A 25820-nucleotide genomic window follows, 5' to 3' on the forward strand; every position below is an offset into this window, starting at 1 on the left:
ATATTTCCAAAACGTAATCTTAGCTTTAATAAATCAACCAGAACATGATCTTTTGAGGCCAAAAGTATGACAAGATAATCTACTTGTGGAGATTATATTTGCTAGGACATTGAGGAAAAACTCCACACATTGTCTAATAATGCTATTAGAATTTGTAACATCCACAGAACAGAATACAATAGGGCATCAGTTTAACATCTCATTACAAATGAATTGAGCAACATAAAACCATTACCAATTCCTTATACCAGACTATACTCATGACAGGGACAGGACTAAAATACCAAATCACATTCTCCAATTTCCCCACCCCCCGAAACGGAATAAACAAATTGATTATAGGAGGAACTTGGGATTCATGAAAGAACTTGGGAGTCATAGAAAAATAACAAGGATAGAAAAAATTAATTGAATGTCACCCAAATAATTACATCAATTGCAGGAAACAAGGATTACCTTGCCATCATGCCACTTAGGGACATCTACATTCATCAGTCAGCATTATAATATACACACTTAGGGAACCAGGATACAGAAGACTGCAAAGACCATCTTGTTCATGTAATAGTTTGAACATGAAAAGATTACAACAACACGTGGTCAACAAGGGCAACTTACATTTCTACTTCTTTGTTGCATGGTGGCACTCAAAGGTGTTCTACTGAAGTATAATAAAACAAATTGGCAGCAAGCCAAAGATGATATTAAGAATGGTTTAGCCAAGAGAGACTTTAAAGGATGAGAGAAATAAGAGAAGAATTTCTTTGGAGAGGGAATTTGAACTGAATAGCTGAAATCTTTGCTGTCAATAATGCTGGGGAATGCACCAATAGATATACTTAAGAATTCTTGGAAGTTTGAGAAGACCACAATTGGAAAATGGAAGAGGAGGAAGATCACAGCATTTTTAAACCTAGGTGATAGTGGACCTAAAATGTACATCTGTGGCACAGAAATTTCAATCAAGGAGTGGATGCATGGTTAAATGTTAATATCCAAATATTTTCTGGGTCTTTATTAAGCTTTGCAAAATAAGAATCTTGTCTTTAGCCTCCCTATTTATTACGTAAAGAATCTTTTCTATTTGCCCATTAAGGCAACCACAGAAAAACATGCACAAGCCCTTTTAATAAGTGTTGCTGACTGCCAATCGAACTCTTTGACACAAAGGTTAACTACTGCAAGTGTGCATTCTCATTAATTCACGTTTTGTACTCAGATTTAAAAATGCATACCACTCACTTTACCCCATTTTTGCACTCCCTCCATCCAATCCCTTTCCCTAATTGTTAGTAAATTCACCCCTCAGCCCCTCAAGTTTCATTGGCTAACAAGATAACACACTGGTTGCCTTGTTCACTTAGATCTCTGACTTACTGTTATCAGTTTACACATTCAATGAGTTTGTAAGCAAAATTTTATCAAGAATGGTGCTAGCATAGACTGACAGTCAGCAATAATATGCCTTCCTCTACCAAACACTGATCCATAACATCTTCTGATAGCATTGTTATTAGATATGTTTATGAAACAAGTAGAATTAGTGCAAAATGCTGCAGACATTCAGAGATGGTGACAATTGATCTGAGAAATTTCAGATCTGTCTAGCCCCACAGCCCACAACTCCATCAACATCATAACTAGCACAAATTGATTATGAAGTAGATAAAATTTATAATATGCTGATGGAAAACAACCAAAGAAATGCCAAGCAGTAATCTGCTACAATATTCAACATACAGATAAAACTTGTTCTTTTCCCAAAGCATATTTGTCAAAATGGGGTTAAGTTTGAAATTTCCTCTCTACCTGGTCATTAAAAGTTTCATAGCAAACTGTCTTTTTAAAAAAGCTACTATGTTGAGTGTAGGTAATATCAAAACTAATATGACTTTAGTATGGAGGCTAAAAGAACTGTCTTTTGAAATGGCTGAAACAAACTCGATGTATTATCAAAGAATCTGCACTTGCATCTCCCACAAATTTCCCTAATGTTCTCACATACTATCCAAGCAGTTTCTCCCCATGATTTTAATATGAACTGGACAATTAGCTGCAATTTTAGTACATGTGTTAATAGAAAGTTGGAGATCATTTGTCCTTGAGATGCATGAAGCTCATTTGAAATTAGACAAAAGAATATAGATAAAATGGGGAATGTCACTGGAACTCACTCATGGTTCAAATAGCACAAAAGGAATTACAGTGTTATGGCAATTTCAGCCCATATTGCATGCTTTGTAATTCTTGAAATATTACACACAGTAATAGACGGTGCAGCAGTCTGTATATTTTAATCCAGTTATTCCTTCGTATATATGCTGATCGAGACATTGCTATAAATTATGGTTACCATCACCATGAAACGACTCAAACTGGTTCAGCATGGTCAGGTGATGTCTGGCACAATTAACAATGGGAAAATTAATCCGCTTGCTGCAAAACTTACCATTAACTCCTTCCTCTGGTCCTCCTGAACCCCTCATTCTTATATATGCAAGTCCCAATACAAGGAAAAACAGACAAGCAGCAGTCAAAAGAAACATGGATAGGTAGTGTGCGCTGAATCCACCGTTCGCCGAACCGCCCTCCCGTTTAAACTGCTGTAACAGTTCCTCCTCGGGTTCTCTAGGGTTTTTACGGTTATAAGCACTGTAAGTTTGGTTAATGCCTGTGTGGTTTGAGTGATTGGCATCGATTAGAAGGGAGGACGAGGAACCGCTTCTACTGGTGTTGTGGATGGCTGGACCAATCGGACCGATGTGATTGTTGTTTCTGGTGCTGTTATAAAGACTCTCCCTCTCTGCTGCCAGTATTCCAGGGCTAATCTTCTTGGAATTACGGAACCGCAATAACATGGTGGGCTCTTCTGTGGCGTCTTTCTCCCTCTGATCCTCCACCTCCAGCTGGTTTCTTGTGTCTAGACAGCAAGGACCGCCGGCGACGTCGTGGATCCGCCTGGCGCCGCCTCTCCTGCCTGCGCCGCTCTCCTCCGCCGTCCCCGGCGAATCACTGCTATTAACCGTGCCTGACATGGCCAGCAACTTCTTAGACTGGCTCCGTCTGGAGTTCGCCCTCCGGCCTCGGTCCTCTCGTTCATCCTCGGAGTCGGAGTAATTGCCGTCCCGAATGTAGGATACTCTGCTGGCGCTGCCACTACTGTTGTTGCTGGCATGTAGCTCGGTTCCCGGTGGCTGTTCCTCTTCCCCTGGCCCCTGCTGGGAGCCTCGGCTCGGACTCGGCCTCCACCAGGGGGTGGAGTTGCTTCTGCCGGCCGAGGCCCCGGCGCCGCCGTTATTGTTGCTGTTCCCCATTCTCTGAGGGGTACTCCTCCCTTTGCTGTTACTAGGCCGCGGACGGGGGTAGTCGCCAGAAGCTCTATCCGTTCGGCCCGCCCGCCGGCCTGCCTCGCTCCGCCCGTTAGCTTCGGCGTCCGACTCGTCCGAGCTGAAACCCAGCAGCTTGCTCGGAGACACGGGCGGAGGAGTGACGCTGGCGCCGAGGCCCGGACCCGGGCCTGCCCCGCCGCCGCCGTTCCTGGTCTTGGGCCGTGCGCCACGCTCCTCCCGCAGCTTCTTGAGCTTCTTCAGGTAGACGGGGCGGGTGTTCTCGGTGACCGGGCCCGGCACCACGCCGAATTTTCTCAGTTCCGAGCACAGCTCCGCGTCCGTTAACTGCGCCGCCATCTTACCGCGCGAGGCGTGAGACTGCCGGAACTGACGTCACCCAGTCAGTCAGTCAGTCGGCCGCCCGCCGGCGCCCCGCCCCACCCCCACCACACACCCGGGCGAGTCCGGAGCGCCGCACGTCCTGGCCGACGGACTCCTTAAAGGGGCAGTGTCACCAACCCACCCCCACATCACCCCCCCCCACCTAACCCGCCCCCCAACCACACCACCCAACCCCCCAACCTACCTACTCGGACAAGTCCGGAGCGCCGCACGTCCTGGCCGACGAACTCCTTAAAGGGGCAGTATCACCAACCCACCCCTCATCACACCACACCCCCCCCCCCCCCAACCACACCACACCACACCACCCACCCTACCCAACCTACCCACTCGGACAAGTCCGGAGCGCCGCACGTCCTGGCCGACGAACTCCTTAAAGGGGCAGTGTCAAGAAAAGAAGGAGGTGGGTGAGGGAAATGGAAATGATGATTGCTTTGAGAACCTCGATGAGCCAAGTGGCCACTTTCTCTGTGGTATGGACATGTATGACACCCCACCCTCTGCTTAATCCAGTTTGTATGTCTTGAGCATCATGCATATAAAATAAGATCTTTATTAGTCACATGTACATCGAAACAGTGAAATGCACCTTTTGCATAGAGTGTTCTGGGGGCAGCCCGCAAGTGTCACCACGCTTCTGGTACCAATATAGCATGCCCACAGCTTCCTAACCTGTACGACTTTGGAATGTGGGAGGAAACCGGAGCACCTGGAGAAAATATTCAACGCCATTGTGCTTATTGCCTTCCAGACCCCTTCTCCCGGTTTGCTTCTCATTATAACTAACGGTTGGTTTTATTCTTTTATTATTCATTCAAAGGATGTGGGCTTTGTAGGTTGAGCCAGCATTTAATTGCCCATTCCTAATTGTCCTTGAGAAGGTGCCTTCTTTGGGGTGTGGCTTACTCCCACAATGCTGTAAGGGAGGGAGTAACAGGATTTGGAAGGTGATGGAATGGCGATATATCTCCAAATCAGGATAGTGTGTGGCATGAAAGGCAACTTCCAGGTGGTGGTGTTCCCATGCTTTTGCTGCCCTTGTCCTTCTAACTGATAGAGGTCGTGGGTTTGGAAGGTACTTTCCAAGGGGTCTTGGTGAGTTGCTCTAGTGCATCCTGTAGATGGTACAAACGGCTACGATTGTACATTGGTGGTAGAGTGCATGACTGGTTGTGGATGGGCTGCCTATCAATTGTGCTGTTGTTGTCCTATACGAGGTTGAGCTTCTTGAATGTTGTTGAAGCTGAACTCATGCAGGCAAGTGGAAAATATTTCATCACACTCCTGACTTAAGCCTTGAAGATGGTGGACTACAGGCTTCAGGAAGTTAGGAGGTAAGTTGCTTGTCACAGGATTCCTAGCTTCTGACCTGCTCTTGTAGCCACATTGTGTATACGGCAGGATTGTGGGGATTTGGTGATGGTCATTAAATTTTTTTAACACCTAACTGATGCCACACATCCTTCAACTGCTATCTTGAGTAACCATATTTTCTAAACTGAACCCAGGAATACTGAGTGCAAAGCAGTTAGGAAGGGAAATAAAAGTTCCATGTTGTAGCAAATGAAACAAATAGTAAAAGATCAAAACGTTGCAATATGTAAAACTGAAATGTCATTGACCTGACGCATTTCTCACTCCACAGATGCTGCCTGCCCTGTTGTTTTCAGCATTATCTATTTTCATTATAAAACGTGTACATGCTGCAAATGTACATGTAGTTGTCATGGATGTGAGGTCAGAAAATTGAAGTGGATTCAGACACCATTTATTTGAGCACTGACACTGTCCAGAATTGCAAGCATCACTGTCATGGAGTATTGTACTGGGACAAGTAGTATGGGATGCCTGCTTCCTTTGGATGTGCTTTTTGAGAAGTCCTACCAGATGTCTGTATATTGCCTTGATTCTTTTCAATTGTCTTTCCATCTGTTCTTCATTCCATTGCGTTATGATTTTTGGGGCTTTGCAGTCGTGGTTTATATTTTAGTAGGGAACTTGTATGCTAACAGTTCAACAATTGTAGATGAACTTTGTGAATTTAAAGTCACATTTTTTTACTTTATACATTGTACTTTAAATGGCATTTTGAATACCAATACAGTATAATGAGAGAAAGCAAATGTTAGGAATGTCACTGTCTGAAACCACTCAATTATAAGTACCAGTGGAAGCAGATTGACTGAAGCTATAAGAAAGAATTTGACTAAATATAACATAATTAAAATTAATTAAATCAGTCAAAGAACACTTTAGAAAATTTAATATACAAAGTCACCCACAATTGCAAACCATTTCCCAAAACTCCGGATCACCTTACTAGGGTGACAACATGCCCTGTTTTCCAGAAAGGGTCTCCAGATGATGGACTTAGTGGGAAATTTAATACCAACCAAAGCAGATCAGATTTTTAGCAACTTGGAATGACTGAAATACTGCCCTGCAGAGAGTCTCCTAATAGTCAACAGAATGCCAAATTTGGTGAACTGGGTACTCTTCCTGGGTCAATTTCTGCCTGAGACACAATGTATAATTCAGAATTGGCCCAAGAAAATAGGGAATGATGGTCACACTAATATATAAATAGACAGCTTTGCATCTCTGTTGAACAAAATTAGCACATTATAGCTGAACTTTAAGTTCAAGCTTAAAGACAAATTTGGCTTGCATCCATGCAGAATGAGACATCCTGGAGGGTATTCATGACTAAAGTGTCGGTTGTGGTTCAGTTGGTTGCACTGTTGCTTCTGAGCCAGAAAGTTGTGGGTTCAAATCCCAGTCTGGAAATTTGAGCACTAACATCTAGTCTGATACACCAATTGAGAGAGTTCAGAACTGACAGAAGTGTGGTCTTTCAGAGGAGATGATTAATGGAGGCCTTGTCTATCCTCTTAGGTGAATGTGGAAAAAAAAACAACACATTATTTCAAAGAACAAGGGAGTATTTCAAGGCTTACTGGCTAATAGTTATCCCTCAATCAACACCACTAGAACAAAGTAATTATCACACTGCAGTTTGTGGAAAGTTACTGAGCACAAATTGATTCTATTATTTCATGGGTTTCACTTAAGAAGAAACTTCTTGCCGACTTGGAACACACCACAAATGCAAGTGTTTTTGTGACTTTTATAAGTAACTTAGTGATGTTTGGAAGCATAATCACAGATAAAACGAAATGTTAACTTGTACATCTCTCATTATGTTTTGCCTTATTAAAAGTACGCTATTTTTAAGGTTTTCTCCAGTTACTTTTAAACAAATTAAACATTCAAATATTCCTTCAGATGTAACACGCAGGAATGACACAGATAAATGCAAAGCAAAATATCAAAACTGGTTGATGTTATTCCAGAAGCTTCATCAGATAATTTTTTCATCTTTTATTCACCAAACAATTTTTATCCAAGTTCCAATGTTCACATAATTTAATGATATTTAAGCACAGTTCATATAATGCCCCAATGTTTTTCTGCAGATTGAACAGAAAATGCTGAAATGCTCAGCAGGTCAGTAAGCATCTACAGAAAGAGAAATGAAGTTAACATTTCATATCGTGGATTTCAGCAAAAATGGGAAAATTTAGAGCTAATGCAAGCTTTAATTGGCAGAAAAAGGAGAAAGTTTGGAGTGAAGAAAAGTTAGGGTGGATTAAAAGTGACGGAGCCAGTTGAAAGAGAATCATAAAGCCTAGAGAATAAACTTTATGCTGGAGGAGATATAAATACATGAGATTTGCGAGATCTCAAATGCCAGAAAAAGAGAAAAAATTATTGTGAATGCTGGAAATGTGATATACAATGCTAGAATGGCTGATTATCTGAAATTGGTAAATTTGACATTGATTCTAAAAGGCCAGAAAATTCCTCAGTGAACGATGAGATGTTGTTTCTGAAACATGCTGAGCTTCACTGGAACAGAGTAAGAGGCAGAAGACAGGTCAGAGCAGGAGAGGGATGAAGAACCTAAATGACAATAATGTACAGTAAATGGTAGGGCCCTCCAAGAGTGTTGTACAACAGAGAGACCTAGGGGTAGAAGTTCATAGTTCCCTGAAAGTGGCGACACAGGTAGACAGGGTGGTGAAGAAAATGTTTGACATGCTTGCCTTCATCTGTCGGGGCACTGAATACAAGAGTTGGGATGTCATGTTATAACTGTGCAAGACATTGATGAGACTACACTTGGAATATTGTGGGCAGTTCTGGTCGCCTAGCTATAGGAAGGATGTCATTAAGCTGGAAAGGGTGCAGGAAAGATTCCCAAGGATGTTACTGGGACTGGAAGGTTGAGTTAGAAGGATAGGCTGGGACTGTTTTCCCTGGAGCGTAGGAGGATGAGGGGTGATCTTATAGAGGTATATAAAATCATGAGGGGCAGAGATAAGGTGAATGATCACAGTCTTTTTCCCAGGGTAGGGAGGTCTAAAACTAGAGGGCATAGATTTAAGGTGAGAGGGAAAGATTTAAAGGGGATATGAGGGGCATCTTTTTCACACAGAGAGTAGTGGGTATGTTAAATGAGCTGCCAAAGGAGGTGGTAGATGTGGGTACAATTACAATGTTTAAAATACATTTGGACATGTACATGGATAGGAAAGGTTTAGAGGGAAATGGGGCAAACACAGGCAAATGGGACTAGCTCAGGGAACCAATTTGGTCAGCATGGATGAGTTGGGCCAAAAGGCCTTTTTCCATGTTGTATAACACTATGACTCTATGAGAAACAAAGGTCTGCAGATCCTGGAATCTAGATGAAAAACACAATGATGCTGGAGGAACTCAGCAGGCCAGGCAGCATCCTGCTGAATTCTTCCAGCATCATCGTGTTTTTCACTATGACTCCATGACAGGAAGCTGGAGCTCTTGTTAATTTCTTTATAAAGGATGAATAGAAAGCATCTGTAATCTGCACTGGAATCATCAAGTCTATAGGTAATGAAAGCCTGAACAATTGTTTCAACATCAGATGAGTTGAGTCAGAGGCAGAATTGGACAATGTTATAGAGGTGGAACTAGGCATTTTAAGCAATGGAGCACATGTCTGTGCTAATGTTAAACTCAGAGTCAGAACTGACACCAAGTTTATGAACAATCTAGTTTCAGAGAAGTATCAGGGATGGAGGTGAAGGCAATGGATCATAGACAATGGACGAGGATCATAGACAATGGCTTTGACTGTCCCAAAACGTCCCTTCTCTTTGTTCAGTCAGATAAATGGTACAACACTTTAAAAGCAGTTGAAGGAAGGTAGTGGTGAAGTAAAGCTGAGTGTCATCAATGTATGTTTAGAAATCAATACTTTGTTTTTGGATGATCTAGCCAAGGCACTGCGTGTGAAATGAGAGGGAGCCAATAGCTGATACTTGTTGGGAGGATGAGAGAAACAGAGTGGGGATGGTGTCACCAGTGATGCAGGAGCAGGAAAGTAATCCATTGCACGTGATTCTTTGGAATAAGGCGTGCTTTTGAAGCCACTGATTATTGCTGTACCACAACAGCTCTGATTGCACTGAAAGTACCTTGTCCCTGATTTTTCTATTATTGTTGCTAACTATTGATATTGAGAATGCAATTAAAGTGATGGAAGTGAACAAGCAAGAATCCAACACAGCATATTTCAGGTTCAGATGAAAGATTAGATAATGGCACAAAACTGAGATAACCCACATACTTAGAGGTTTTCATTACATGCTTTCCTTTATTGCACAAATTATCTTCCCAAGTTTCAAGATTCATAGTTTTCTCATTAAGGTTATTTGGACAGGCTCATTTTCTGACTTTAAGAGTACTGATGATTTGATATATTGTTACATCTATTTCTTCTCAAAATCATTCAGTCTAATGATTGTTTCTTTTTATTAGTTTTACTGATTATGTTACTGATATTAAAAAATAGCCCTGCTTGAATTAGCATTGTAATGTGTTAATGAACACTTTTCAGTGGATTAGCCCAAATGAACTATTTTCCAATTCCATTTAAACATTTTCTTTTGTCTTTTAAATATCATGGACACAGACTAGTAATCCACAGCCAAGGAGTGTTGCTATATAAAAATGGTATTGTGGGCTTCACTGTTACACCTTTTACTATTCCTGTACCACAAGTACAGCAGTTAAGTTGCTACAATACTGCATTTTGCATATCATTTTTTTCCCATATGACTGAATAAACAATTCAGAGTCAGACATAGTCTGGGAGATTTTATCTGGGATAGATTTGTTTTTGATTACACTATTTTGTTTTTGTATGGCTATCAAAAATTTGCTAAACTAAATCAAATTCTGTAATTATAACTTAAGTCTTGAAAGGAAACAAAAATATCCTAGAAATTTTCACTTCCAGCACAGCCAATTGCTGCTTGCTCATAAATTATGGACTGCATTATCTCATCTGTCTAAATCATGCCAATACTTGTTTCATTTAAAAGTGGGTTACCTGGACTAATCTGATGGTACTAAGGAGTATTTACATGTTGTTGAAAAGAATTCTTGATTAATTGACAGTATGCACTTTAGGAGGGTGCCTGCAAAGTGTAATTAAGCAGTAAAAACACACGGGGTAACTACGTATTTCATCCTGTTGTGTGTGCATGTAATATATAGCTCTTGCAAGTGTTATATTAGAAATTAACTATAATACCTAGTTAATAAAGCAATACATTTAAAATATGGATTCATATTTTTATAGATTTATTCTTCCACATAATTTTAAAATCTGATGCTTTTTAAGAAAAATATTTAAATTGTTTACCTGGTAACGTGGAAATCAACAAAATTTGTCAAAAATGTCAACAAACCCTTTCCTTTTTGGTGGATAATGCTTGGTATTTCCACACCACCTCAAGTTATTTCCAAGATGAATTTGTTAGTCATCCCAGTGACTTCTTACCACAGTCTAAACTGGTTTATTTGTGAATCATGAAAGTCAAAATACAAATGCAGATGCTGGAAATCTAAAATGAAATATTTAGTCTATCTGATACAGAAGGAGTTAATATTGAATTCTATAACTTCAGGTAACTTGATTTCTTGGACTGTATCAGTCGTCCATCTGTGATATTGGCTCAGCTTGTTTGTCTTTCTCCTCCATTTTTTATTTCTTCTTTTTCTCTGGAAGTGGATGATATGCCTAGCCTGACCAGCTGGGCATGTCCTTCTGCTCTGCATTTCCCAACTCCTACAGGGCGGCCTGGTAGTGTAGCGGTTAGCATAATGCTATTACAGAGCCAGCGATCACGGTTCAATTCCCACCACTGTCTATAAGGAGTTTGTACATTCCCCCTGTGACTGCGTGGATTTTCTCTGGGTGCTCCAGTTTCCTCCCACATTCCAAAGACGTACGGGTTAGTAGGTTAACATGGGTGTAATTGGGTGGTTTGGGCTGGAAGGGCCTGTTACTGTGCTATATAAATAAAGTTTTTCAGAAGTTTACATTCTTTTGTCTGTGCTCTCACTCTATAACTGCTCCCATTCACCCGTTGACCAGATAACCTTGTTTACAACTTATCCCCACGTCACCTGGGTTTTACCCTATCAAAGACACCTCCCCTCTGTAGCTTAACAAGCTTCCTTTCTCTCCTTCCTAGTTCTGATGAAGTGTCTTCGATCAGAAATGTTAACTCTATTTCTCTTAAACCATAGATGCAGCCTGATCTGATGTATATTTCCAGCATTTTCACGTTTACTTGTGGATAGAAGTAACAAAAACAACATATAGAACCAGTTGAAATACATCAATCTGGAATCATTTCACAGGGATTAAATGGATAAGCTAGCTAGATAGTATCCAGTTCTGACTGGAACCGGCTAATGAAATACTTATCCAAGGAAATAACAGCCCTACTCCTCAGTACATAGTCAATGCAGGCATTATGTGAGCATAAGTGCACAAAATTTAAATTAATCCACCATGCTTCATATTGAGGCATATAATGAAGTAAGGGATGGGACAGCTCTGAGATGTTTATACCCAGGATTTCTCTTTGATCTAACAGCAGTTTCTGTTTGGTTAATTCTGAACAGGTCATGCTGATGAAATCTACAGTACGAACACTGTTACAAACAGCCCAACAAGGCATTGAGCCAACACTCCCATCACGTGTTATCTGATAGCCAAATAATATGAATATTTATTAAGGTATGTTCAAGAGGAACATTGACATATAACAACATTACAATTAAAATATTAGCATGAGATTTGTTAAATTAGCAAAAAATTGAAAATTAAACCCAGGATATTCTAATATTACATTAATGTCAAAGAATTAGAAAAACAGAAAATACTGGAAATACTCAGCATAATTGGCAGCAACTATGGAGTAAGAAACAGCTTAGAGCATCAGATCAATGGACTTTCATAGGAATGGGAAAAGTTTAGAGGTAAATAAGTTCCAAAATGCAGAGAAGTGGAGGACAGGAAAGAATGAATGAATATCGGTGAAACTAAGTGACAAAAGGGATGATGTTGCCAAGCAGAGGGGTGGTAATGGAAGAAATAAGCAGCTTTTGGCAGTCTAGGACATGTCTATCTAGATTAGGTAAATTACCAATTTTCAGCAATGTTAATATTTCTGTACAACTTTCTATTACCATTCTGCCTGTAACTTTTCTCCCAGCTTTATGTATAACCTTCACATATCTGCTTTCCTTTTTAGAACAAATTTAAATGACTTAGATAATACCATAGCCATTACCTTCACCTCCATAAGAAAATTTTCCTTTTGGTCCTTAACAGACCTGATCTTTTCCTTCACCGGCCACTTACACTAGATGTTTAGAAAAGAAGCTTCAGGGATTAGTTTAATGTTGTCTTCTAATCTTTTCACATAACTGTTCTTTTATTAACTTTTTCAATTTCCTCTTGTACTTTTTGGTTATTCACTGAATCTATCTTCTGACATTTGTCATAAGCTTTCTCTTTCTGCTTTATTTTAACTTTTATCTCATTTGTCATCCATGATGTTGTAGGTTTGAATTCTCTGCTTTTTCCCTTCCATAGAAAATGATCAGTTTGGAATATTATCTTTTGCTCTGTCAGTGTTCTGTCTTGCAATTGCTTCTTTCCCAATCTACTGCATCAGGCCCCTTTCTAAGACAGCAAAAAAAACCTGAGGTCTGTTTGAGAACTTTCAGCTCTGATATTTTCTATTCTGACACCTCAGACTCCTCAGCAATGTAGACCCCTTTAACTAAGCCAAGACAAGCCTCAGCCCTGTGGTTAATGCCTACTTCAGTGTGATGGATCTCTACTACTTGTGGACTTCAGACATGCAAATCCAGTTTGTGCAAGTGGCACCAAAGCATAGGTTGAACACTATATGTTATGTGCCTGCACTATTTTCTTTGTGCCCACCTGTGTCATACACTTGGAAGAGCTGGAACATGTTTCTCAAAGCGCACAAGGCAATCACATTCAGTGATCACTCTTTCACCTTGCACATAAATGTTTGGATTATTGTGGTTTTGTATTATTGCTTCCAGAATCTTCTGCATTCTACTTCACTTACACTTTTTTCTTTGGTCTTTTATTATGATGGGAAGAGATAAGGAATGGACAAGCAAACAAAACCATAAATCTTGGTTTGCAAATTGTATTTAAATGCATTTCTTGCATAATGTAAAAAAAAATGAATCGAAACTCGGAATGTAAAAACAATGAATATCTTTGCAGTATAACATTATTATTAACAAACAATAGCTTTAGATAACTTATCTTCATTGCAAGATTGGACGCAATGAAATAATTGCACTAGGGCATTCAGTGTTTGGAACTTTAGAGAACCATAAGGAAGTATTCCAGACAAGAGCACAGAAAAGTAGTAACACAATCTAGACCGTCATTACACGCAAGTAAAAGGATTTGGGATCACTTTACAAATTTTAGTTTTATGGAATTTTGAAATGGTAACTTTAGTTGCAAGTGGGTAGTTTGTTTGTAGAGCAGATAGTGACAAGGGCACTTCCAATTCATCTGTCTTATCCCAGGATTTCACAAAGGAAAACTGCAGCAGCAACAGGAAGTCCTGATCTACATCAACAATGACCATAACCCTGGCCCCACTGCTCCAGTGGATAATGTACAAATGCATATTCTTGGAAAATAGCTTTGCTCACCGGAAACACGTATCAGGAATCTGAGCCCAGTCGAGGTCAACAGATCTCAAAGAGTTTCCATCCTAATCCTTAGTTTGATATGCTTCCGCAACTCTGGAGCCACTTGGGATATCTTGGTGAAATGATGCTAATGTACTAGGTGGCATATTTGTTGCAGGAAGAAAGAGCATTTGAAACAGGAATAAGTTTAAAAAGTCAAACCATACAAGCTCTTTTGATAAATTGGTGTTGGAAATTCTCAAAAAAGGGAGTGTTCTTGCTCATCCATTCTGATTATGGAATATAATTCAGTGTAACTAAAGCTTCGTCATGATCTGAACTGGTTATTGTTGTCTAGGAGTTCATTTCTGGGTGGAAACACTGTATAGTAGTATCAATACTTTGTACCAATCCCCTGTAACTTTATTGACCTCAACATGAATTTCGGAGGCAGAGTACAATACACTGCTGTTTCTGTACAGCACATTAAGTGCTACCAAATTGAGATGAATGTCTAAGCTATTGTTTTTTGTGAATGCATTTTTACACAAACTCACAGCAACTACTCAGAGTTAGGGCCTGGGATTTGAATTGTCAAACTGTTTTATTTTATAGATAGCAACTGAACACTAATTAAAAAAAAAATGCATTTATATTGCCATTAACAGAGAGACTTCCGAAGGCACTTTATTTAAATGTATTCAGAATTAACAGCAAGCCAAAGAACAAACAATTAGTAGGGGTGAGGTACATGCCATATCATCCAGCCTCTCTCTACCTACAACGTTATTTTGGGTAAATGCATTGATGTTGTAGGTTGATGGAAATTGCCAATTGGGAGATAGAAGGAAAGAGAAGCAGCCGGAGATGTTTGGAAAGTAATCCAAGATTAGTGCTAATACAGTTTTATGCCTAAGAGATCATGGTAGATTAAAAGGTAGTGAGAGATAGAAAATAAAAACAGGCGGTAGAACAAAGCAGTTGGATGATTTTACATCAGGAGAAGGTTAAAAAGATAGGGGTAAGGATGCAATTTGAACATAAAGAATGAGAACTTCAAATTACAACTGATGGATTTTAACCTACAATTGGAACTGAAGTTACAAAAGCCACCGAACATAGGGGCGATAGTGGGTGAAGTTAGTGTGGGTTTAGAATTGGAGAGCAGAATTTCCAACAGACTTATTTACAAAGTGTAAATAATGAAATGTTGCCTGGAATTGGAAGAATGAAGTCTGGAGATAACGTCATGAGCCTGGGTTTCAGTAGCAAATGGGCTGAGGTGGGAATGGCAATGTGATAGGGATGAAAGAAGACTGTCTTTGTGATGGGAGTGTAAGTAGTTGGTTGCTCAATTCAAATTTAAATAGGACATCAAGGTTTAAAAATAGCCTGCTTTGATCTAAGAGTGTTAGGATGAAATGGAATTAATGATAAACGTAAAGGGTTTGTGATGAAAACTGAAGTCAGCTTGGTCGTTCTTTCCATTGTTTAGCTGGAATAAACATCTAAGATGGAGTATTGGGCAAAACGTACTACAAGGTAAAAGCAATGCAGTAACCAAGAGAGGTGGTGGATGGTAGAGATGGATAATGTTATCTTACATGAGAAAGCCAAGGACTTCAGAGGCAATAGTGTGGGCTTGGGACATAAGTCTTGCTAAAGATGTTCTGTCTATGTTGAGAGGCCTTGCCACTTATTTGCCAATTTCCATCAAAGCCATGATGTCAATGCAACCATCCTCAATAAGATTGTAGATGGACAGGGCCTTGAAGGGGCAGTTATTGCTGACCAGCTGGAGGCAGTGGGTTGAGTGGGATGAAAAGGATTAGCTCCATTGGGTCTTTCTGGTGGGAAACTAGGCGATAAAGGAGAAAAGGACAATTAGAGTTTCTGCTCACAAACTGACAATACCTTGATGGGTCCTTTGGGGAAGGCTGATAGAAGATCGCCGTAGACTTAGTTAAAATGGGTTTCATGGCAAATATGGAGACAGGAGAGTAAGAAGCCGGGGCAATAGTATGAAGGGTTACAGTAAGGATAATGACAGCAGAGGGCAGGCAGTGGGAGAGCTGCACTGTGGTACAAAGTATATAAATGGAGAGAAATAAAAGGCAGCATGAAAGGGGAAGAGGGCAAGATTCAGGCAGGATCAAGAGAATAGAACAAAGACAAAACAGAAGTAATAGACTCGTTCCACAGGGCTGCCAAATACAAATAGCAATTGGGGGAATTTTGCTTGCAATGATATGATAAATATTAAGAATAAGTATATGGATCAACAGTTATGAATAAATTCTGTTTATATCAATTAAATTGCACTTCTGTCTTTGGAAAATGAGAAGAGATAATGAACCACATATTAGCCCCGTTCATTGTTCAGCTAGCTTAATTTTGACATTACCTTTGTTTGTTTCTTAATGTTATATTCAAAATGTGACCTCTTTCATTTTATCTTACAGCTCCAGAACCATGCATGCACCAAACTGTCTCCTGTTTTAAGAGCTGGCTGACTGCCCATATGTCTATTTTATCCTGTTCTGTCTGCTTAGGCTATGAGTTACAGGACTGTGCCTGTGATTTTTCTGCTCATTTAGTGATTCAGCAGAAGGTGAATTCAATAGATTTGGCTACCTTTCCTTCCCCTAGAGGTATGGGTCTCAGAAAACCAACTCTTGATATCCTTAAAATGAATAAGCCCTGTCCTGGCTTACTAAATCATGGATGAGTCAATCAGCTCGCATTGCCTCAATCCAAAGCAGACAATGAACCACAGCATTCCACAAATGGGCTCATCTAACATAATATACATCATCATTGCCTAGACTAATGACAAATTAAATCTCCTGTCTTGACATAAGTGGCGCCCCATCCCCCATTCCTCCAACAACAGGAAGGAGTGGATTTAAAATTTAAAATATTAGAATGTGCATAATAATTAAAATATTTATGCATACACATCTGCTATTTTTACAGTACCAGCTGGCAATAGTGAAATGTACTTGCATCTCTTCTTGGAGAGAAAAGACACTTCAGTCGAGTTTCTGCTCATAAACTGGCAGAACTTTGCAAAGATGTGGGGAACCTAAACTTAGCTGTCAGCCAGGTTTTTCAGGGCTGGTGAAATGCGGCAGTGAAATGGAGAAAGTCACAACTGGCTCTCGCAGATTAGTGATTTTAAGAGAATTTATTGTGACACAGGAGGAGAAGAGTCGGCCTTACTGGCTCAGTGAATGAGTGAGTGAGTCTGCTCGGTGCTCCCAGCTCTGCTCGCCACGACCTAGCCCCCAGTTGTTGCAGCTTGGGTGGAGGAGGCACACGTAATTGTCCTGTTCCCACCCAGCAGAAGATGCCTGTAGCACTGCAGCAGTCAGCAAATCCATCCCTATCCATCCCGCTGGTTTCAAAAATGCTCGTTCGTATGTACAGGGTGCTTATAAGAGGGGCATTCGTAACCCAGGGAGGTCCTGTACAGGTGACCCCTGAATTACAGAGCAGTTGTGTTCCTAGAAAACTGTCTGTATCACGATTTTCTGTCACCAGAACCTCCCTTTCCCATTGAATCTCATTTTATAAGCAGTTCCTATGGGATGTTTTTCTCTCACAGTGAACTATTTTATCAGCACTGACAAACTGACCCACTGCCGCTATTTAACAGCTGAAGCCAACATTAGACTGTGGGATTGACAAGGCTCATGCAAAAGAAACAACAAATTTTGTCAATTTTTATTTGAAGTCACTCATGTGAACAGATGTCTTAGAGTGCACTTCATCTGCGAGGCATTTTCTCTGATATGCAAGGCTTCTGAATTTGGAAAAGGGTTTAGGAAGTGGGGAAATCAGGGAAAGGGATGAAATTCTAGGATCAGGGTTCATGAGAGAAAGGTGGTGCAGGAGGAGTTCAGGGGGTAATGGTTTAAAGCACCATGACTTATTGGATACGGAGTAAAGGCGGAGGGATTACTTTAAGGAGCTGGCCATGACTACTGCGGCTCACCACAATACAGTGCATCAGAGAAAATGCCTTACAGATAATGAGTGTAGCAGCATTGCACTCTGAAACATCTGTTCACATGTCCTCAGACTGCAGAGGGTGTGGCACACGAGGGACTTGGCTGTGACGGCCAACCTAATCGATGTGGTGATATCATAGGCAAATCTTATTGCCTCACAGTATTGAGTGACTAAAACTAAAACTTGACAAAATTTGTTGTTTTTGCATCTTGTGTTTATTTTTTCCCACATAAATTCCGTAGGAGCAAATTTACTCCATATCTCAAATTTTTGTGTAGTAATTTCTGATTTCCGTAAGGGCAAATTTCCATGACCCATATGGCTGTAATGTTGGGATCACCTTCACTTTTATTGGAAAGATGACAAACTGGAATGTTTACTATGTTTCTCCCTCCACTGAGAATGCCTCACCTACTGAGTATCTTCAGCATTTTCTCTTCTTATTTAGTATCTCTTTAGTTCAGTGGACACAATAGGTTGGTCAACAAGGTTAGAGCACATAGAATTTGGGGTAATATATTGGCATGTATTAAGAATTGGTTAGTGGAAATAAACAGGCCTTTCTCAGGTTGCAGGCTGTGATTAGTGGAGCGGTGCAGGGATTGATGTTGGGCTCCAGCTTTTCACAATCTTGATCAATGATTTGGCTAAGGGAACTAAATGTAATATATCCAAGTTTGCAGATGATAAAAACTAGACAGGATTGTGAGCTGGGAAGAGAATGGTAAGAGGCTTGAAGGATACATTGATAAGTTGAATGAATGGGCAAGACAATAAGAGATGGAATATGATGTGGAAAAATGTGAGATCATCCACTTTGGTGTATAAAACATATTTTTGCAAATAACGTCAGACTGGGCAATGTTAAAGTCCAAAGGGACCTAGTGGTCCTTGTAGGCAAAGCACTGAAAGCCAATATGCAGCTACAACAAACAATTAGGGAAGCATATTATATGTTGACTTTAATACAAGGGAATTTGAGTACAGGAGTGAACACAGCAAGTATATTGGGCCTCAGTGAGACCACATCTGAAGAAATGCGTACAGCTTTGGTCCCCTTGCCTAAAAGGGATATACTTGCCCTAGAAGTAGTGCAAGGAAGATTCACCAGACTGGTTTCTGGGATGGCAAGTTTGCTATATGAGGAGTGATTGTGTCGGCTAGGCTTCTTATCTATATTGGAGGAGACTAAGAGGTGATTCCTACAGGGCTTGACAGGATGGTTACAGGGAGGATGTTTCCCCTGCTTTAAGAAGTCTTCAACCACGGGTCACTCAGAATAATGGTTTAGGACAGAGATGAGGAGAAATTTCTTCAGAGGATGGCGAATCTTTGGAATTTCTTATCCCGGGGGCTGTGGAGGCTTGGTTATTGAGCTAATTCAAAATAGAGCTTGATAGATTTCTGGACGTGATAAGGTGTAGGAAAATGGACTGGGGTAGAAGGTCAGTCCTACACTTGATGAATAGTGGAACAGGCTTGAAGGACCATTCCTGCTCCTAATTGCAGAGTTAGTATAAAAAAACGAATGCAATGATCTTCTTCAAGATACAGACAAGAAGCACTGCTGTTTTTGGTGTACATAAATGACATTGCCTTAGGGATACAAGATAGTTTTTGAAATTTGGGTAGAAAATCAGACTGGGTAGTGTACTAAGCAGTGAGGAAAAATGACAATAGAAAGGCTCCTGGAATGGGCAGACACACAGCAATTGAAATCCAACACAAAAATATATGAGGAATGAAGAATGAGGCAAGACAACAACAGCAAAGTTTTGAAGTGGGTCCAAGAACAGAGAATGTAGGGATGGTCAGTAAGTGATGCCACAGGTTAACAAGGCAGTTAGTAAAGCAAATGGGATCAAGGCCTAGGAATACAATAACCCAAGGGGAAATGTGTTAAATGGCTATTGTGATGTGCGATAATGTGTTATGGGCCTATATAGCAACATTTTGTATTGTGTGAGCCCCATAACTTTCTGTGCCACATCATGACCCTCACATACTTTTATGGGCCTGATGGAAAATCTTAGGCAAAGCCCTGGACTGAGACCAGGTTCTGGGGATCATGGAGAAGAGAGGGTTTGATCGAAGCCTCAGTTGGCTCAGGATCCTGGTTCCAGACTGGGCAGATGGTTGAGATAGGTGTAATACAGAAGCTGGAGTCAGAGCCAGAGTCAGGGAATGGGGGTGGGGTGGAGGGTGCGGGGCTAATGGAATCAGGGGATGATTGATATATCAGGGATGAGCAGTGAGTAAGTATTGGTGAGAACAAGAGGTGAGTAAGGGAATCCCAGCTCCAGCCTCTAACTGGGATCTGTTCAGGGAACTGTGTAAACAAAACATGGTTATCCCAAGAATGCACCTCAGAACAGCTTGATGTAGTTTCCTGTGTAATGTTATAAAGGAGTGCTGAATGGGGAATTCCATGACAAACAATTCACATCAGCAGTACCAATGTGATTTGCAACCTGAAGTCCATGATCAAATTTTCAGGATGACACAATTCCACCCACAAATCATCTGGGACAATTTTTTTCATATGTGTAGCATTGAACAAATATCATGCTAAGCTTATGTTTTTGCTTCACCTTTTCTTATAAACAAAATAGAATACAAAAGGTGTGATGCTAAATCTATATAAAACACTAGTTCAAACTCAGCTGGAGTATTGTGTCCAATTCTGGGCACCAAACTTCAGAACAGATATAAAGGTTTTGGAGAATGATTCCATAGGTGAGGAAGCAGGGTTATGTGGATGGATAAATGCTATTGTTGATATCTTGAAGGGTTTAAATGCTGAAGGTCAATAACAAGAGGGCACATTCTGAGATAAACATTAATTGTTGCTACAAGATCATAACATGGTGAAAAATGCACTTTGGTCTGCCTGAAACTTGTTGGTCTTCCAGTGGAGTAGGATGATGCCAACTGGTACATTCCAGGCTGCAGGAGTGGTGCAGACAACACAAAGGCTTTGTGGGGAAGGAGAGGGGCTGGGTCCTGTGTAACAGCCTCTCAAACTCATGCTGGGTGTATTGTTCAAAAAGACCACATGAATGGCATCAGTGGTTTGTAAATAGTGTGCCTTAGTCTGATGACACTATGAATGAAAAGAAAAACATGCATTAATTTTATTGTGTTTCCTACATATATTTTTATGAATAAAGTTTATTTATAAAATAAAAAACAAGAGGGCATTAATCAAAAGTGATTTACAAAAGAATCTGTGTCAACATGGAATTTTTTAAAAAATCTGACAGCTGATTACAATTTGGAATATACTGCCTGATAGAATGGTGGATACAGGTTAAATATCAGCTACTAAAAGAAGATTGGGGAGATAAATGAAGAAAAAACATATTTGCAGGAATATTAGGAAAGAACCAGAGAATGGAATTCTTTTTTGAAACAGCCAGAGCAGATTCATTTGACCAAAGGGCCTCCTCCTCTACTGTACTCTCCTATGATTCTAAGATACATAATAGTATTTGAATTCCACAATTCTTTTAGAAGTGTCCTTGTATGCAATCAGGTGTTTCATCATAATATTGTGCACTTGCAGCTGTCTCATGTAATTCTGCAATGAATGGTTTTATTTACTTTGACTGTACTGAGATACTGCAATGATATAATGCAATACCTTGCATGATAAAAGCTGACTAAAGTTTATTTAAAATTAACCAAATTTCATGCTGATTTAGAAAGGAACTATTATTCTGGAAACTTAATCATTCACAATTTGTTTCAAGGAACATCAGATGATTCCCATTCCTCCACATTTCACCAGCATGCTTTGCAAGTACAATATTTATGTCTAATGAATCCTTCTCACATCACCTTTAATCTGTTACATGCAGAATTCATTTTACGGGAACCAGTCTAAACATAATGTCTGGTAATCCTTCAACCTTAAACTGCAGAGATTTTTTGTTAGGAATGCATGTCACTGCACATGTATAACATCTGTTGTGTCTAATATTGTCTTGATTTGTGGCAAATTATATACTTTGATAAGAATAAAAGAAAGTAGGAATGTCTTTTTTCATCAGGTTGAATTTTACAGGTGGTCATCAATGTTAACTTTAGGTATATATCTTCGCTGTTATATCTGGATAGAAGTAAAAGGGAAATTCTCAAAGGTGGTCATGTCAGTACGTAATGATTCTGGGAAGTTAAATATGTTGAGAACTACAGTATGAGCTCGTATGAAAAGTAAAATAATCGAGACTTTTGTCTCTTTACTTGGATCAAATATTCCTTGATTAAAATGCCAAATCTTCCATGATGAATTCATTGTGCATTTTTTGAAAGTTATGGAGTAGAAATTCTTCTGCACTGGGGAAGGCAGGATAAAGTGAAGTTTCCCTGGGGCCTCTTGCCAGTTTGTGTAGAGCTGTCTGGCAATGACTTTCTTTCATCTGGAATGCCCAAGGAGCCTTGCAGGCCATGCTCACTTTGTGTTAGCTTTGCTTTACTCTACTGTACCCTTAGTTTTGCCATTTGGTATATGTGGCAATTGGGCAATGGGATATTGGTGATGCATGATTGGGTTGGGTTCTGGGGTCAGTGGAGAAGTGCTTATATGCAATATTGGGCCAGCATCCAGTAGGAGGTCCTAAGGATATTGACAGTGGATAGGATGGAGGGGCATGTAATAGTAAATGCCAAGAAAAATACTTAAGAGAGCACCAACATGCAAATCAATAATATCTTGATCTTCACAGAAGTAGACCAGATAAAGTTGATTCACTTTAACTAATGTTCAACAACTGGGGCATGTTTTGGGGTTTGCCATGCTAAGGCCCATTCAAGTTATGCTTCAGCTATTTGGGGTGTCGGTGAGACTACATCTAGAGCCCTGTATACTGTATTGGTTTCTTTACTTCAGGAAGGATGTAAATGTGTTAGAAGCAGTTCAGATAAGGTTTACTTGACTGAAACCTGGAATGGGTAGGTTGCCATATGAGGAAAAGTAGAATGGGCTGGGCATTTAACCACTGGAGTTTAGAAGATCGATGGGGACTTGATTGAACCATGTAAGTTCCTCAAGGTTCTTAATGGTGAGAAGGTGGAGAGGATGTTTCTTCTTGTGGGAGAATCTAGAACCAGGGGTCACTGTTTAAAATAAGTTGATGACCATTTAAGACAAATATGAGGTGACATTTTTCTTCTCCAAAAGAGTCATGAGTCTTTGGAACTCTGTCAATTTTTTTCTTCTTTATTAATCTTTTCATCATTCACTGCTGTTTTCTATATATTCTGTCAAATTGTCTGACCTGTCACCTGTCTTGCACAATTGTCTGATCTGTCACCTATCTTGCACAATTGTATGCTTTTCCTTTAAGTTTAAAACTATCTTTAACTTTATTAGAAAACCACAGAGATGTGGGTCTTCCCTTTGGAATTTTTCTTTTCTTGTTTGAATGTAATTAATCTGTGTATTCTGAAAGATCCCCTTGAATGCCCACCAACGCAGCTTAACTGACTGATCCCTTAGGGGGCACAGTGGGACTGTGGTACTATTGCTGTCTCATATCTACAATGACTTTGGTTCAATCCTGACCTCCAGCACCATCCATGTGAAATTTGTACATTTTCTTCGTGTCTGGATTTCTCTCCCACCCCAAATTATTTACTGTAAATTACTTCTAATGTAGGTAGGTGGATAGGAGAATCAGAGTTAAGTTGATGTGCATTGAGATAGAATTTGTTGCTGGGATATAAGAAGGGGAATGGGATTGATGAGATTGATCTGAGAACCAGAGTAGACGATGAGACAAAAGGTTTACTTCTATGTCATAAGAAACATGAGAGTTAGCTTAATTTGCCAGATCTGACTTTATGCCCTCCCTGTTGCCCTTGTGTAAGTTTAAAATACTAATCTTGGAGTCATGTTTTGAATGTATAATTCAAATGTATTATGTATGATTGCTGCTACCTAGGGGTGCTTTCATAAACGAACCCATTATCAATCTTATTTCATTATACAATACTGGGTTAGTATAGCCTGCTCTCTGTTTGGCTCCAGAATATACTGAAACTGTCATGAAAACACTCACCTGGAATTCCTCATCTAGATTCCCTTTGCCCATCTGATTTTTTATGAGAAGCTCTCAATATTTCTAGCTTTGTACTCTTTGCTACAATTTCATCACTGTTAGGGGCTGTATACCACTCCTTCAAGTGACTTCTTTCCTTTCTTGTTTCTCAGGTCCACCCAAACTACTTCTACACCCTATTTCCTGAGTTTAATTGATCCCTTTCTACTGTGCTAAGACCATCATTAACAGAGCTATTCCTCCCTCTTCCTGTCTTTCCTAAATGTCATATACCCTTCAATATTCAGGTCCCAATCTACATCATCCTGTAGCCATTTCTCTGCAATGGCTATTAGATCACATTTATTTATTTCAATTTGCACTCTCAGTTAATTTATTTTATTTTGAATGCAATGTGCAAAATTGCATTTTACAATTGGGTTTGATTAAAGTTCATTTGCGTATCCTCAAAAACATTGTGCTACACATGAAAATTTCTTGCCCAAGATTTTAAGTCTGTGGGATTCTAAGTTCTCCTTATGAGCTTATACTCTAAAGCTATCAGTTGCTCTAAATGGAAGGATTAACCTCAGAGTGCTTATAATAACTGATAATACAATCTTGGGAAAATTGTCTTTAGGACACAGTGCATGGCAATGCCTTATGTGGTGTGCAAAAGTGTGTAATTAGTGCTAGATTACTCAAACATAAAGCCAGTATGGACATGATGATTCGAATGGTCTTGCACTATGCCGTAATTTTCTATGGCTCTTTGGGCTGAATGTCTCATCATAATTTAAATTATTCCAATGTGTTTGCCAAATAATTTACATGTGTAAAGGCACACACTGGCTGTGATGACATAAGTATAGCACCTCATAAAAATGTATAGGCCCAGAAATATTTCTGTGTATAAAAGCACATGTTGAATGGACTTTATGCAGTGAACCTGCAATGATTTTACCTGCAATGCATTGCATGTGTTAGAATCACTAAGTCTTCTGTGAATAATTAAACATAAAGTGCGCATTAGCAGCAAATTCATAAGAAAGGTGCAAATTTTGGCCTGCAATCTCCTGCCATGAACTCTTAAAAGCAGCAGTTTCCAAGGATGGTCGGGGGCCCCACCAATAAAAAGATTTACCTAACAGGAATAATTTCAGGATCATCCAGCTGTAGTTAATATGTAATATTGGCTTTGAACAGTAATTGTTGCTTTAACGCTCTTACTTCTTTAAGTACCATGTCTTGTGACTAATTGTCCTCGGGCTGGAACAAAGTTAGTCCATGAGTAGCTTTTAAATAAAGAGGATACATCTTATTCTGAGCTCTTTGTGCCTTATGTACTTCAGATACTGTTGAGGGGATGTTATTTCAGGGGCTAGCAGCAGTAGTCAGGTCTCCGGCGCTGTGACTGGCTCTGAGGCTCAGAGGGAAAGGGTGCAGTCAGACAGGGCAATAGTGGTAGGAGACTCGATAGTAAGGGGGACAGACAGGAGATTCTGTGGTCGCAGAAGAGACACCAGGATGCTATGTTGCCTCCCGGGTGCCAGGGTCAAGGATGTCTCTGAGTGGCTGCAGAAAATTCTTGAGGGGGAGGGCGAACAGCCAGAGGTCGTTGTACACATTGGTACAAACGACATAGGTAGAACAAGGGACGAGGTCCTGCAGAATGAGTATAGGGAGTTAGGTAAGAAAGTAAAGTGCAGGACTCTAGGATAGTGATCTCAAGATTACTCCCAATGCCACATGCTAGTGAGTCCAGGAATAGAAAGATAGGACAGATGAATGCTTGGCTGAAGAGCAGGTGTAGGGGGCAGAGATTCAGGTTCTTGGATCATTGGGCAGATAGGACCTCTGCTTTAAATTGCATCTATTTCAATGCATGTAGCTTAACAGGTAAAGTGGATGAACTGAGGGTGTGGATTGTGGTCATAACAGA

The 25820-nt window shown here is 40.1% G+C and overlaps 1 protein-coding gene and 1 long non-coding RNA gene across 2 annotated transcripts in view; one reads left to right on the forward strand and one right to left on the reverse strand.

Annotated features, from left to right (window-relative positions):
• lemd3 (LEM domain containing 3) overlaps positions 1-3798 on the reverse strand; it is a 42241-nt gene extending 38443 nt beyond the window's left edge. Inside the window, exon 1 of the mRNA XM_052030645.1 lies at positions 2450-3798. Coding sequence (XP_051886605.1) covers positions 2450-3686 — 1237 coding nt within the window. The 5' untranslated portion in view covers positions 3687-3798. The remainder of the gene's footprint in view (positions 1-2449) is intronic.
• A 137-nt stretch (positions 3799-3935) lies between these two features.
• Positions 3936-25820, forward strand: part of LOC127578511 (uncharacterized) — a 35526-nt gene continuing 13641 nt past the window's right edge. The window contains exon 1 of the long non-coding RNA XR_007957531.1: positions 3936-4134. This is a non-coding gene — a long non-coding RNA (uncharacterized LOC127578511). The remainder of the gene's footprint in view (positions 4135-25820) is intronic.

This window comes from Pristis pectinata, chromosome 15 (genome assembly GCF_009764475.1).
Source record: "Pristis pectinata isolate sPriPec2 chromosome 15, sPriPec2.1.pri, whole genome shotgun sequence".
Classification (NCBI taxonomy): Eukaryota; Metazoa; Chordata; class Chondrichthyes; order Rhinopristiformes; family Pristidae; genus Pristis; species Pristis pectinata.